At 42.6% G+C, this 15182-nt stretch overlaps 1 protein-coding gene across 1 annotated transcript in view; it reads right to left on the bottom strand.

The window, feature by feature from the left end:
- Positions 1-11993: 11993 nt before the first annotated feature.
- The window catches only part of POLQ (DNA polymerase theta), a 134124-nt gene continuing 130935 nt past the window's right edge, over positions 11994-15182 (bottom strand). Inside the window, exons 29-30 of the mRNA XM_080819162.1 lie at positions 13471-13586; positions 11994-13017 (exon numbers count right to left, since the gene is read on the bottom strand). Coding sequence (XP_080675288.1) covers positions 12904-13017; positions 13471-13586 — 230 coding nt within the window. The 3' untranslated portion in view covers positions 11994-12903. The remainder of the gene's footprint in view (positions 13018-13470; positions 13587-15182) is intronic.

Raw genomic sequence — 15182 nt, 5'->3', positions numbered from 1 at the left:
AACCCTTGGGTAGCTGGCCCCGGAGCCCACAGATCAGACCTACCATGCCCCTAGGCCCTAATGCTAACCTAGCATGGGTTTTCAGGCATCTGTCTCCAGAGGCCTGGTCTCAAATACCTCCATATGGAGGGAGCCCCAAGCCACAAATCAGAACTCCGGTGCCCCAGAAGGAAATCTTGCTATTTGGAGCTGTGTAAACCCTCAGAGTAAGAGAAACATGCATGACTCCTGAGGCCACCTCCACATTCAGAGGCCGCCCTGGACACAAACCCACACTGTGACCCTCAGCCTGAGACCTGTTTTCAACCGAGCCCCCTGGGCAGCTCACTCCAGAGACAGCAGATCGGGCATGCCAATCCAGTACGCCCTAATACTAACCCTATATTGGGTTTTCAAGCATCCATACCCATAGGCCCAGCCTTGAATCCCTCCATACCGGGGACCCCTGAGCCATAAAACAAGACTCCTCCTGTCCCCCAGAAGAAAACATTGCTATTTGGAGCTGCACAAAAACCCCAGAGAGGTAGAAACCTCCATGGCCCCTTGAGTCTACCCCCACAATCACTGGCCATCATGGACACAAACTCAAGATTGAGTGAGTGCCTGAACCTTGCCCTACCTTCAGATCCCAGGGAGCTCGCATCAGCATCTGCAGATCAGGTACGCCATGCCCTAGGCCCTAATCCTCACCCTAGCTTGGGTTTTCAGACTTCCTTCCCCAGATTCCTGGCCCACAAGCCCTCCAGACTGGGGACTCCAGAACCACACCACAGGACTCTGCCTGCCTTCCCGAGGAAACCATACCCTATGGAGCTGCGCAAAATCCGCAGATTAGGAGAAACCTGCGGTCTCCTGAGCCCAACCCAATTTCAGAGGCTTGTCCTGGACACTAATATGCATTCTGACCCTTGGCTTGATCTCAACTCTAAACTTAGCCCACTGGGTACCTCTCCCCAGAGCCACCAGAGTGGGACTGCCATGCCCTATGCTCTAACCATAGGCCTAACTTGGGTTTTCAGACTTCAATACACAGAATCCTGGCCCCAAAGCCCTCCAGACTGGGGACTCTGGAGCCACACCACAGGACTCTGCCACCCCTTCAGAAAGAAACTGTGCCCTATGGAGCACACAAAACCCCTGGAATAGAAGAAACCTGCATGGCCCCCAATGCCACCCCCAGTTTCAGAGTTCCACCCTAAACACTAATGCCTATCAGACACTCAGCCTGAGACCCGCCCTCCACTCAGCAAACCCTGGTACCTTGCCCCACAGCCACCAGATCTGGCCTGCAATCTAGGCCCCAATTCTAAACCTAGCTTGGGTATGCAGACATCCATCCCCAGAGGCCTGATCTCATATCCCTCCATATGGGGGACCCCTGAGCCACAAAACAGAACTACTCCAACTCCCCAAGAAGGAAACCTTGCCATTTGGGGCTGTGTAAAACCTTCAGTATAGGAGAAACCTGAATGGTCCATGCATCCACCACCACTTTCAGAGGCCCGCCCTGGACACTAATGCCTATCAGACACTCAGCCTGAGACCCGCCCTCCACTCAGCAAACCCTGGTACCTTGCCCCACAGCCAGCAGATCCAGCCTGCCATGCCCCTAGGCCCTAATCCTAACCCTAGCTTGGGTTCTCAGGCATCCATGATCAGAGGCCTGGTCTTGAATCCCTCCATATGGGGACCCCTAAGCTACAAAACAGGATTTTTCCTGTCCCCCAGAATGAAATCTTGCTATTTTTGTTTACACAAAACCCCAAGACCGGAGAAACCTCCATGGCCCCCTGAGGCCACCCCACATTCGGCAGCCCTCATGGACACAAACTCCAGCCTGAGGTACAGCCTGACACCCGACCTAACTTCAGATCCAAGGGAGCTCATCTCAGCATCTGCAGATCAGGCCTTCCATGCCCTAGTCCTATCCCTGTCCCTAGCTTGAGTTTTCACACTTCCAACCCCGGACTCCCAACCCACAAGCCCTCCTGATGGGGTACTTCAGTGCTACACCACAGGACTCTGCCTGCCCTCCAGAAGGAAAACGTGTCCTATGAAGCTGCGCAAAACCCCCATATTAGGAGAAACCTGCAAGGCCCCCCAAACCACCTCATTGTTATAGGCTGCCCTGCACACTGATGCACAGTCTGATGCTCATCCTGAGCCCCGCCCATGAAATCAACCCCTTGGGTAGCTCGCCCCAGAGCCACAAGCTCAGGCTTGCCATGACCCTAGGACGTATTCCTAATTCTACCTTAGGTTTTCTGGCATCTGTCCCCAGAGAACTGGTCTCAAATCCCTCCACATGGGGGACCCCTGAGCCACAAAATGGAAATCATCCTGACTCCCAGAAGGTAACCTTTATTTAGAGTTCTGTAAAACCCTCAGAGTAGGAGGGTAGCACGGCCCCAGAGTGGCCTCCCCACTTTCAGAGGTCCGCCATGGATACAAACTCGAGCCTGAGCCACAGCCTGACAGCCGCCATAAACTCAGACCCCAGGGAGCTCGAATCAGCATCTGCAGATCTGGCCTGCCATGCTGTAGGCCCAAACCACAGACTTCCGTTCCCAGAGTTTTGGCCCCAAAGTTCTCCATATTGGGGACTCCAGGGCCACACAGTTTACACAGGGCACCGCATTCTTCCAATACTCCATCCTCAGAACAAAACCGTGAACTGTCCTTGTCAGTCCTGTATGCAGGCTCACAGTGAGTTCTGCAAAAGCTGGACACCTTCTTGAGAGCACTCAGCCTCTCAATCGTCTCCTAGCAGATGGAGGCCGCTGCTCTCCCTGACCTCTGTACCAGCTAGAGAATACTTGGAACAAATCTTGCCATACTCCATGCAAATGCATATTCTTCATCTACAAAATGATGGAGGGTGAAACACCATGCATTCCCTGCACCTTCTTGAACCTAGGTAAGTTGGAGATACAATTTGGCCAGAGCTATTATCCCCAAACCCCTACACACACATACCCTTCCCTTGTGTACTCCAGACCCATTTCCATCTACTTTGCTCATTCTTGGCCATTGTCTCTGCAGAGAAGTACAGTAGCACAGAGGTGCTGGGACTGATGTTCTGGGTGCTAAGCCACCACCTTAGACCCAGTTACTATCAGAAATTAATATTCGTTTTATTAACACTTGCATCCCAGAACATCTTGCCATCACAGCCAGTAGAAAAGTCATTACAACAGAGGTCCTAACAATGTGTGCCAATCTCCATGGCTCCACTCCCTGGTTCCAGGGATTGGCTCATCCATGGGCATGCGACCTGGCCCCAGCCAAAGAGCCAAGCATGGTCTGGGCAACCCAGGCCAGGGGCTTTTCCATTGTGACTACAGAAGTGGTCTAGGCCAGGCCCGCACCAGTGCCAGAGAGGGCCCAGAAAGGCATGTGTTCTGCAACACTGCTGAGGGCTGAATCAGACTCATCCTGAGGCCCACACGTGCTAGATCCTCCGCTAAGTCGGGAGAACCCTAAATGTGCTCATGGTCTTGGTCTGAATAAAATGACCATCTGTGTGGTATATAACCTTCAAGATATACCCACCCGACAATGGGGATCTACTCAGCCAAAGAATACCTACATGGAATTCAACCACAGACAAACGTGTTAGGGGAAGCCCAAAGCCCAAAGAAGTGGGGAGAGGAGATTCCTGAAACCTTAATTGTTGGCGGATCACACTATCATCTTTTTTTTTTTTTCCTTTCAAGTGGAGGGGCCAGGGTCAAGCAGGATAGATCCCAGTGTACTCCCACCCAGCCACTGGAAAAGTGAACTCCCACTCTGCCACTGGAAAAGAAGAGCCCTCTCCCCCATCATCCATCATGTTGCAAATCTGGGGTGTGAGAAATGACCACCCATGGGCCAAAGGAACCTCCCCCCGTATTCTCTGAATCAAGTGTGGCTGGAACATAAGTTATGGATGGTCTGTGGCTGCTTTCAAGACACAATGCAAGAGTGGAGTCATTGCCAGACACACCACATGGACTGCAACACCTAACAGAAAAATTTTACAGAAGACTTTATACAAAAGTCTGTGCCTATCCCCTTAGGATCCCAAAGATCCTAAGATCATGTCCTTCTTTGAGTAGAACGTAGCGCCTTCTGGGTCAAATCTAATTGCTTCACCCCCAGAGGCAAGGACTTCCATCCCTTTAGCCATAACTGCATCTCCATCCTCCTCTATTTACAGCTGGAATGGCACGTCTACAGGTCTCCAGCCCAACAGGAATTCACTGTCATTTCCATGGTAGTGATGCTCAGAAATGCAGATATAAGTGTGAACTTGTGCGGGCGAGTGTGTGTTTTCTCTCTGGTAGCCACAGTGTGCAAGGAGAATACAATACAGCAGCATGTTTTCTGTCCCCCAGGAATGGCAGGAAAAGAATGGAACCAGAAAAGACCTCGAATAGCCAAAGGAATATTGAAGAAGAAAGCCAAAGTTGGTGGCATCCCAATTCTGGACTTCAAGCTCTATTACAAAGCTGTCATCATCAAGACAGCATGGTACCGGCACAAAAACAGACACATAGATCAATGGAACAGAATAGAGAGCCCAGAAATAGACCCTCAACTCTATGGTCAACTAATCTTCAACAAAGCAGGAAAGAATGTCCAATGGAAAAAAGACAGCTTCTTCAATAAATGGTGTTGGGAAAATTGGATGGCCACATGAAGAAAAATTAAATTGGACCATTTCCTTACACCACACACGAAAATAGACTCAAAATGGATGAAGGACCTCAATGTGAGAAAGGAATCCATCAAAATCCTGAGGAGATCATAGGCAGCAACCTCTTCGACCTCAGCCACAGCAACATCTTCCTAGGAACATCACCAAAGGCAACAGAAGCAAGGGCAAAAATGAACTATTGGGATTTCATCAAGATCAAAATCTTTTGCAAAGCCAAGGAAACAGTTAACAAAACCAAAAGACAACTGACAGAATGGGAGAAGATATTTGCAAACGACATATCAGATAAAGGGCTAGTGTCCAAAATCTATAAAGAACTTAGCAAACTCAACACCCAAAGAACAAATAATCCAATCAAGAAATGGGCAGAAGACATGAACAGACATTTCTGTAAAGGAGACATCCAGGGGCGCCTGGGTGGCTCAGTGGGTTAAGGTCTCTGCCTTTGGCTCAGGTCATGGTCCCAGGGTCCTGGGATCGAGCCCTGCATCTGGCTCTCTGCTCCATGCAAAGCCTGTTTTCTCCTCTCTCTCTGCCTGCCTCTCTGCCTACTTGTGATCTCTCTCTGTCAAATAAATAAATAAAATCTTAAAAAAAAAAAAAAAAGACATCCAGATGGCCAACAGATACATGAAAAAGTGCTCCACATCACTCAGCATCAGGGAAATACAAATCAAAACCACAATGAGATATCACCTCACACCAGTCAGAATGGCTACAATTAACAAGTCAGGAAATGACAGATGCTGGTGAGGATGCGGAGAAAGGGGAAACCTCCTACACTGTTGGTGGGAATGCAAGCTGGTGCAACCACTCTGGAAAACAGCACAGAAGTTCCTCAAAAAGTTGAAAATAGAACTACCTTATGACCCAGCAATTGCATTACTGGGTATTTACCCTAAAGATACAAACATAGTGATCCAAAGGGGCACATGCACCCGAATGTTTATAGCAGCAATGTCTACAATAGCCAAACTATGGAAAGAACCTAGATGTCCATCAACAGATGAATGGAAAAAGAAGATGTGGTATATATATACACAATGGAATACTATGCAGCCATCAAAAGAAATGAAATCTTGTCATTTGCGACGACATGGATGGAACTAGAGGGTATCATGCTTAGTGAAATAAGTCAGTCAGAGGAAGACAACTATCATATGATCTCCCTGATATGAGGAAGTAGAGATGCAACATGGGGGGTTGGGGGGGAGGAGAAGAATAAATGAAACAAGATGGGATCGGGAGGGAGACAAACCATAAGTGACTCTTAATCTCACAAAACAAACTGAGGGTTGCTGGGGGGAGGGGGGTCGGGAGAAGGGGGTGGTGTTATGGACATTGGGGAGGGTATGTGCTATGGTGAGTGCTGTGAAGTGTGTAAACCTGGCAATTCACAGACCTGTACCCCTGGGGATAAAAATACATTATATGTTTATAAAATAAATAAATTAATTAATTAATTTTTTAAAAAAAGATCGATAAACCATTGGCCAAAGAAATCCAAAAGAAAATAGAGAAGACCCAAATTAGTAAAATTATGAATGAAAAAGAGAGAGTTCACAACTAACACCAAGGAAATAGAAACAATCATCAGAAATTATTATCAACTGTTATACGCCAATAAGTTAAGCAACCTAGATGAAATGGATGCATTCCTGGAAACCTATAAACTTCCAAAACTGAATCAGGAAGAAATTGACAACCTGGATAGACCCATATCTAGTAACAAGGTTGAAGCAGTGATCAAAACCTCCTAAAAAAAAGAGAGCCCAGGACCTGACGGATTCCCTGGGGAATTCTACCAAACTTTCAAAGAAGAAATAACACCTATTCTCCTGAAGCTGTGGTCTGTTCTGGAGAAAGTTCCATGTGCACTCGAGAAGAATGAGTATTCTGTTGTTTTAGGGTGGAATGTTCTCTATATATCTATGAGGTCCATCTGGTTCAATGAGTCACTCAATGCTCTTGTTTCTTTATTGATTTTCTGCTTGGATGATCTGTTACTGAGAATAGCATGCTAAGATCCCCTACTATTAATGTATTCGTATCAATATGACTATTAACAGTTATCTTATATAGTTGGCTGCTCCCATATTGGGGGTATAAATATTTAAATTGTTAGATCTTCTTGGTGAATAGACCCTTTAAGAATGATGTAGTGCCCTTCTATATCTCTGACTACAGTCTTTAGTTTAAAATCTAATCTGATGAATATGGATGCTAAGCTTCTCAACAAGATCCTAGCTCATAGGATCCAACAGTACATTAAAAAGATTATCCACCGTGACCAGGTGGGATTTATCCCTGGGTTGCAAGGGTGGTTCAACATTTGCAAATCAATCATTGTGATAGAAAAAATCCATAAGAGAAGAGATAAGAACCACATGGTCCTCTCAATTGATGCAGAAAAAGCATTTGACAAGATACAGCATCCGTTCCTGATTAAAACGCTTCAAAGTATAGGGATAGAGGGAAAATTCCTCAACTTGATAAAATCTATCTATGAAAAACCGACAGCAAATATCATCCTCAATGGGGAAAAGCTGACAGTCTTCCTTTGAGATCAGGAACACAACAAGGATGTCCACTCTCACCACTGTTGTTCAACATAGTATTAGAAGTCCTAGCAACAGCAAGCAGACAACAAAGAGAAAGAAAAGCTATTCAAATTGGCAATGAAGAAGTCAAACTCTCTCTCTCTTTGCAGATGACATGATACTTTATATGTAAAATCCAAAAGACTCCACCCCCAAACTACTAGAACTCATTCAGCAATTCAGTAATGTGGCAGGGTACAAAATCAATGTACAGAAATCAGTTGCTTTCTTATACACTAACAATGAAAATACAGAAAGGGAAATTAGAGAATCGATTCCATTTACTATATCACCAAGAACCATAAGATACCTGGGAAGAAACCTAACCAAAGAGGTAAAGGATCTGTACTTGAGGAATGACAGAACACTCATGAAAGAAACTGAAGAAGACACAAAAAGATGGAGGACCACTCCTTGCTCACGGATTGGAAGAATAAACATTGTTAAAATGTCTATACTGCCTAGAGCAATCTATACTTTCAATGCCATTCTGATAAAAATTCCACTGGCATTTTTCAAAGAGCTGGAGCAAACAATCCTAAAATTTGTATGGATCAGATGAGACTCCAAATTGCTAAAGAAATATTGAAAAAGAAAAACAAAACTGGGGGCATCACATTGCCCGATTTCAAGCTTTACTACAAAGCTGTGATCAGCAAGACAGCATGCTACTGGCCCCAAAACAGACACAGAGACCAGTGGAACAGAGTAGAGAGCCCAGATATGGACCCTCAATTCTATGGTCAAATAATCTTTGACAAAGCAGAAAAAAATATACAGTGGAAAAGACAGTCTCTTCAATAAATGGTGCTGGGAGAATTGGACAGCTATGTGTAGAAGAATGAAACTCGACCATTCTCTTATACCATACACAAAGATAAACTCGAAATAGATAAAAGACCTCAATGTGAGGCAGCAATCCGTCAGAATCCTAGAGGAGAACATATAGGCAGTAACCTCTTTGATATGGGCCACAGCAACTTCTTTCAAGATATGTCTCCAAAGGCAAAGGAAATAAAAGTGAAAATGAACTTGTGGGACTTCATCAAAATCAAAAGCTTCTGCACAGCAAAGGAAACAGTCAACAAAACAATGAGGCAACCCACAGAATGGGAGAAGATATTCACAAATGACAATACAGACAAAGAGCTGATATCCAGGATCTATAAAGAACTCCTCAAACTCAACACACACAAAACAGATAATCATTTCAAAAAACGGGCAGAAGATATGAACAGACACTTTTCCAATGAAGACACACAAATGGCTAACAGGCACATGAAAAAATGTTCATCATCACTAGTCATCAGGGAGGTTCAAATCAAAACCACATTGAGAATGGTCAAAATTAACAAGACAGTAAACAACAAGTGTTGGGAGAGGATGTGGAGAAAGGGGAACCCTCTTACACTGTTGGTGGGAATGCAAGTTGGTGCAGCCACTTTGGAAAACAGTGTGGAGATTCCTTAAGAAATGAAAAACAGAGGGGCACCTGGGTGGCTCAGTGGGTTAAGCCTCTGCCTTCAACTCAGGTCATGATCTCAGGGTCCTGGGATTGAGCCCCACATCAGGCTCTCTGCTCAGCGGGGACCCTGCTTCCCCCCCTCTCTCTGCTTGCCTCTCTGCCTAGTTGTGATCTCTGTCAAATAAATAAATAGAATCTTTTTTTAAAAAAAGAAAACTACAGTTGAGGAAAGAATCAAAGATGACACAAATAAATGGAAAGGCATCCTGTATTCATGGACTGGAAGAATTAGTAATGTTGAAATTTTTATACTACCTCAAACTATATATAGATTCAATGCAATCCCTACCAAGATTCCAATGGCATTTTTTACAGAAGGAGACAAAACAATCCTAAAATTGTTTTTATAATTTTTTACAACACAATCCTGAGAAAAAAAGAACAAAGCAGGAGGCATCACACTGCCTGATTTCAAACTATATCATAAATCTATAGTAATCAAAACAGTATGGTACTCACATAAAAATAGACACACAAACCAATGGAACAAAATCGAGAACCCAGAAATAAACCAACATGTTTAAGTCAACTAACATTAGACAAGGAAGCCAAGAATACTTAGTGGAGGAAGGACAGTCTCTTCAATAAATGGTGTTGGGAAAATTGGATACTCACATGTAAAAGTACAAAACTAAACCTCTATCTTACACCATTCACAATAATTAATTTGAAATGAAAGACTTAAATTTAAGACCTGAAACCATGAAACTCCTTGAAAAAAATCATAAGAAAAAAGCTCCTGACATAGGTTCTAGCAATGAATTTTTGATATGACACCTAAAGTGACAAAATGAAAAACAAGTGAGATGACATCAAACTAAAAAGCTTCTGTGCATCAAAAGAATTAATAAAATGAAAATATAACCAGTAGAATGAAAAAAAAAAACTTGCAAATCTGATAAGGAGCCAATATCTAATACATATTAAAACTCATACAACTCATTAGCAAAAAAAAAAAAAAAAAAACAAACAAACAAAAAAACCCACAAAAACCCCCTAATTAATCAAATAAAAAATGGGTTGAAGATCTTCATAGACATTTTTCCAAAGAAGATTCACAAATGGCCAACAGGTACAAGAAAATGTGCACAACGTCAGTAATCATCAGGGAAATATAAATCAAAACCTCACACTCATTAGAAAGGCTATCATAAAAAAGACAAGAAATTAGTGTTGGCTAGAATGTGGAGAAAGGAGGACTCTTGTGTGCTGTTAGTGGGAAAGCAAACTGGTGCAGTCACTGTGGAAACCAGTACGAAGGTTTCTGAAAAAATTAAGAATAGGACTACTATGTGATCTAGCAATTCCACTCCTGGATATTTACCTGAAGGAAATGGGAACACTTATCAAAGAGGTATCTGTGCCCCTCTGTTAACATCATTTACAATAACCAAGATATGTAAATAAACTATATGTCCATTGGTGGGTGAATACATAAAGAAATTGTGGGCTAATATTTAGCCATTAAAAAAAAAAGGAAATTCTGCCATTTGAGACAATATGGATGGCCCTTGAGGGAATAACGCTAAGTGAAATAAATCACACAGAGAATGACATATATTGTATGATCTCACTTATATGTGGAATCTTTAAAAAAACAAACAAACTCATAGAAAAAGAGATCAGATATGTGGTTACCAGAGGTCAAGTGTAGGAGAGGGGGAGAGTTAGAAAAGATGGTTCAAAAGGTACAGACCTCCAGTTACAAGAGAAATAGGCACTGGGGATGTGATGTACAACATGATGACTATAGCTAAAACTACTGGACTGTGTATTTGAAATTTGCCAAGAGAGTAAATTCTAAATGTTCTCAACACAAGGAAAAAAACTATTCTTTTTTTTTTTTTTTTTTTGGTATCCAAATGAGGTGATGGATGTTAACTTAGTTTTGATAATTTCACAATATATATAAGTCAAGTCATTATGGTGTACACCTTAAACTTATACAGTGCTGTGTGTTGATTATATCTCAATAAAACTGAAAAACAATCAACACTGATTATTATCTTACAGTTTTGGAGGTCAGAAGTCCGATATAAACTTATTAGGCTGAAGATAAGGCATTGGCAGGGCTGCGTCACTTCTGGAGGTTGTAGGGGGAGAATCCACGTCTATTCCATTGCCTTTTCCAGCTTCCAGAGACTGCCTGCATTCCTTGGCTGATGGCCCCTTCCTCCATCTTTAAAGTCAGCAGTGCAACTTCTTCGAATCTCAATCTAACATCTTCACCATCCTCCTCTGATTCTGACCATCTGCCTTCCCCTTATGAGGACCAATGTGTTTATATTGGAACCACCTAGATAATTTCCCCATCTCAAGATCTCCACCTTAATCACCTCAGCAATGTCCCTTTTAACATGTAATATAACATGGTTGCAGATCTGGGGGATTAGGATGGGGATGGGGGAATTATTCTGCTTACCACAGTGCTCATCTGTTATTTACATCATGATTTGTGGACTGAAGAGCTACCAGTGAAGTGTGAACTTGCTGCAGTTACTCAGATAATACACCATGAGAACTGAAATTTGAATTCTGCGATTAGGGGCACTAGTCTTATTTAAGTAAACCATGGTAACTGGAATTTGCGTATAACTTAATCATGCATAGCAAGGGCTGCCTGTTTTAAGTCCAGCTGATAAGTCAAAAGGATGAGAAGATGCATGGGTCTACACATCCAGAGCCACTGCTGCAGAAGATCAGGTGGAAATGACCTATATGTCTGCACTCACGTTTAGAGAAGAAGAGAAGAGCCTTCTCTTGTGCTGGATCTCAATACTGACAGCACTACAGCTTTTCTCTCTGAGAAACATGGTATAGGTAAATATGGGAAAAAAACTCAAGAAATAATGATATAACTTCCCTCTTATCTTTGCCATCTTCTGCTTACTCCCTCTCAACCCCCAAAAAACATGTCTGAGTATTTTGTGCACTAATATGCAAGTACTAATAGTGTATTATACTTTGTTTATAAAGCAACTGTTTTTTAAAAAATTTCTGGTTAATAAACATAAAAGAACTTTTCTGATAACTGATTATGAAATAAGAAACATTTCCTATGTGCACAGACATTGCTGAACCTACTTAACAATGCAAACCCTAGAATAAATAACTAGGAACTCAGCTTTTGGATACTCTTAGATGAAACACAATTAAAAAAACTGAAATACTGATATAAATTTCTCATAAATTCATTTTATTTCAACAGCAAGAAAGTCAGTAATACACCTTTGATTGGAATTATAAAATATCATCTCTTGAGCATGGGTATTCTCACCACACCACAAACACAGAAAGGGGCACTAAGAGATGGATATGGAGGTGTCTTCCTTCTCTGGCATTATTGTATTAAACTGCAGTATAAACTTCTGATCTTACAGAACAGGATACCTCTTGAAGAGGTGTAGCTTATTTTATAATACCTAAGTATTGCAAATACATTCATTGTATGAATTGAGGAGGGAAAAGGAGAAGAAACACCATTTCATGAAAATCCATTCCTGGACGACATCCATACCAAGCCTACCACTTTACAGACTTCAGAATTTATTAGCCAATGCTGCTTACAAAGACGATTCTGGCAGTCTTAAATTAATATTGGACAAAAAAATCACACACAATGCCTAACCATGGTAGTCTATGAGAAACTAAATCTCTATCTGCCTATGGTTCCTGCTGGGGTCTGCATCACAAGTGTGATGCACAGGGCTGGAAATGCCCCTGAGACAGCAGTTCCACTGTCTTCATGCTTCACACAGATAAGACCCAAAGTGCTAAGTGCATATTTCAATCACGTGTTCTGAACCCGTTTAGAGCCACAAAGAGCTGGAAAAGGCAATTTCAGTCCCTCTTTGAGAGGGAATACAATCATTAAACTTGGTATTTTGCCTCAAAAAAAGTTTCTTCACACTACAGAGAATAAAGTCTGACATACATTTTGAAACTCTCACTAATATCACTATTCCACATCCATCAAGACTTGAGAGTTGGTCTTCCTGAAATACGTGAGAGGGTAATCTCTCTTCCACGTGGTTGTACCTACACCAGGCTTCCCAACAAGGACTTCGTCATCTATACAATTACACATCAAAGTCCTTCAGCTCTCCCCAGCTCGCACCTATTTTCACTTTCACTTTCAGTTTCACAGAAAGTTCTATGGCACTTTCCATTTCATTCTTGACAATCTGAGCTACCTGCAAAAAAAAAAGGAAAAAAAAAAAGACGTTAACAAACTCTCTTCCCAATCAGAGAATGTTTCCCAACCCACCACTGAGGTGATAAGCCAGACTGCAGCTCTTTACCTCATGGTTCTTAAAACTCAAAATCCAAAAAGAAATAGGCATTCCAAACTGGTCTGCACTGATGAGCAGGAGATCTGCCAGTTTCAGTGAGAACGCTCAGTTTTTAAACCCTCAGGGCAAGATTCTCATCTAACTTCTCCCAAACAAAAAAAGGCTTGCATCAAAAGTTTCTTTAAAAATGAGTATGAAACTGAGCACTCTTAGCTCTTTCTCTACCCTTATGGACTCAACATTTATGTAGCCATCCTGGGGTTCCAGGGAAGGGTTCCAGAAACCTCATGCACCTTAACTTGACCTTCAGCATCTTAGTGTTCTATGAAATGGACGCAAACCCGGCAAAAATACCTGAACAACATCCTCTTCTGCCACTTCATATAAGAGCTCATCATGGAGTTGAAGGACGAAGAAGCCTCCTCTGATTGGGGAGAACATCCCTTGCAGTTTTCTCTTTGGTAACAATCCTATCCCATAAAAAAAGTAGGAAAACTGATCAGCATGTCACCATGCTATAGAATAGGTTTTTGTTTGTTTGTTTTTAGGGATTTTGAGAAACTCTGGAGAATTTTAATTAAGAGATTAAAATATATAAGATTTAGAACTATTAGGAAAGTATCTACTTGCTGACTTTCCACCTATCAGGTAAACTCAAAACTCTACCAGCTTCCTCCCAGAAAGGAGGAACATAACAAAGAAGTCCATAAATGGAGTTTGAAGAACTCTTCTCCAAAAGACGTCGTCTAACTTATTTCCTATAAACAACCAACATCTTCACTTTCCATGGCGCCCTTACTACCAACTTCTCTAAATAATAGCAACAGAGTAGTATGGGGCCTGATCCCTGCCCCAGGAAAGTGAGCTGGTATTATCTTTAGGCGGTTTATAAGGACACTCCCTGATATCTTCTTATGGCCATAAGTGTCACTGTGGTAGAACTGGGGTTTTACCAATTGGACCACATGCAACAAATAAGTAATTATAAACCCAGGGTCCAAATGAGGACTTCAGAGACTACTTCAAGTTATGTGTTAGAGTCTGTATCTGTACATGTTTCTGTGGAGTGATCTTTCAGCATATTCTCAAAAGAGCCTATAACTCCAGTGTATCAGACTTAGTTACATCTCCTAACAAGCTGGGCCTACTGGTACAGATTATGCCCCACTAATCACTAAGATAAGGTTACTTTAGAGTAACTGCCCTTAATCATTTCCCCACATCTCAGAGCAGTCCTTCCTCTCTGCCACCCAAATTTCCCACTGATCGTTCCAGGCAGCACAAACACGATCTTCCTTATATCTGGTGCTTCCCTCAGAGAGGGTTCTTCAGCTCTCATAATCTGCAGCCCAAATTTATTCACAGGTAGTTCTTACAGGGCAAGAGATCAAAGACAGATGAGGCTGTGGCAAGCTGCTTCCATCCCAGGGCCGCAAATGCTGTGCATCTATCTGTTTGCCAGCTGACTAAAATCTGCTCTGCCCCACAAGGCCCCACTTAGCTCACATCGTTGGTTATCAGGACGCTTTTCTGCTTTCCAGTCACCATACCTTCATCCTCTGGATTTTCTGTTGTTCTTTGGCTTCTGATCCCAAATGCTATGATCCTCCTGCTTCCTGTGTGGTCTGCTTCCTCAGGCTCAGCTGACCTACCGCTACCTTTAACCCAGCACAAGCCCAGGAAGTGATCCTCAGGGACATACCCACATTGCCTTCCACCCACTCCAAAAGCTGTTATTGTCCATATCCTCATTCTGGCCCTGCATCACTCTGCTGTGAACAGTTCTGTAAATATTTCAGTCACAGATCACATCTTCCCTTTCTTTCCTTCGATTTTAAACTTAAAAGAGGTTGATAACTTCTATTTCCAAATACCCTAAAGCACACAGTATAGTATTATTATCCAAATTAGTTTGATCATTTATTCTCCCTATAAAGAGAATGTGTTATATGTGGTATGAGTGTGGTGTGTGTGTGCACACTGACTGCCATACAAAAAATGTTGAATGAGTAGCCTTAGATATTATGGGGGGAGGTAAGACAATAAAATTAATAATCCTCATGTGA

This window comes from Martes martes (assembly GCF_963455335.1).
Source record: "Martes martes genome assembly, chromosome: 1".
In the NCBI taxonomy this organism is placed as follows: Eukaryota; Metazoa; Chordata; class Mammalia; order Carnivora; family Mustelidae; genus Martes; species Martes martes.
Note: the sequence above shows the minus strand (reverse complement) of the source record. Positions and strands in the feature narration are given on the sequence as shown.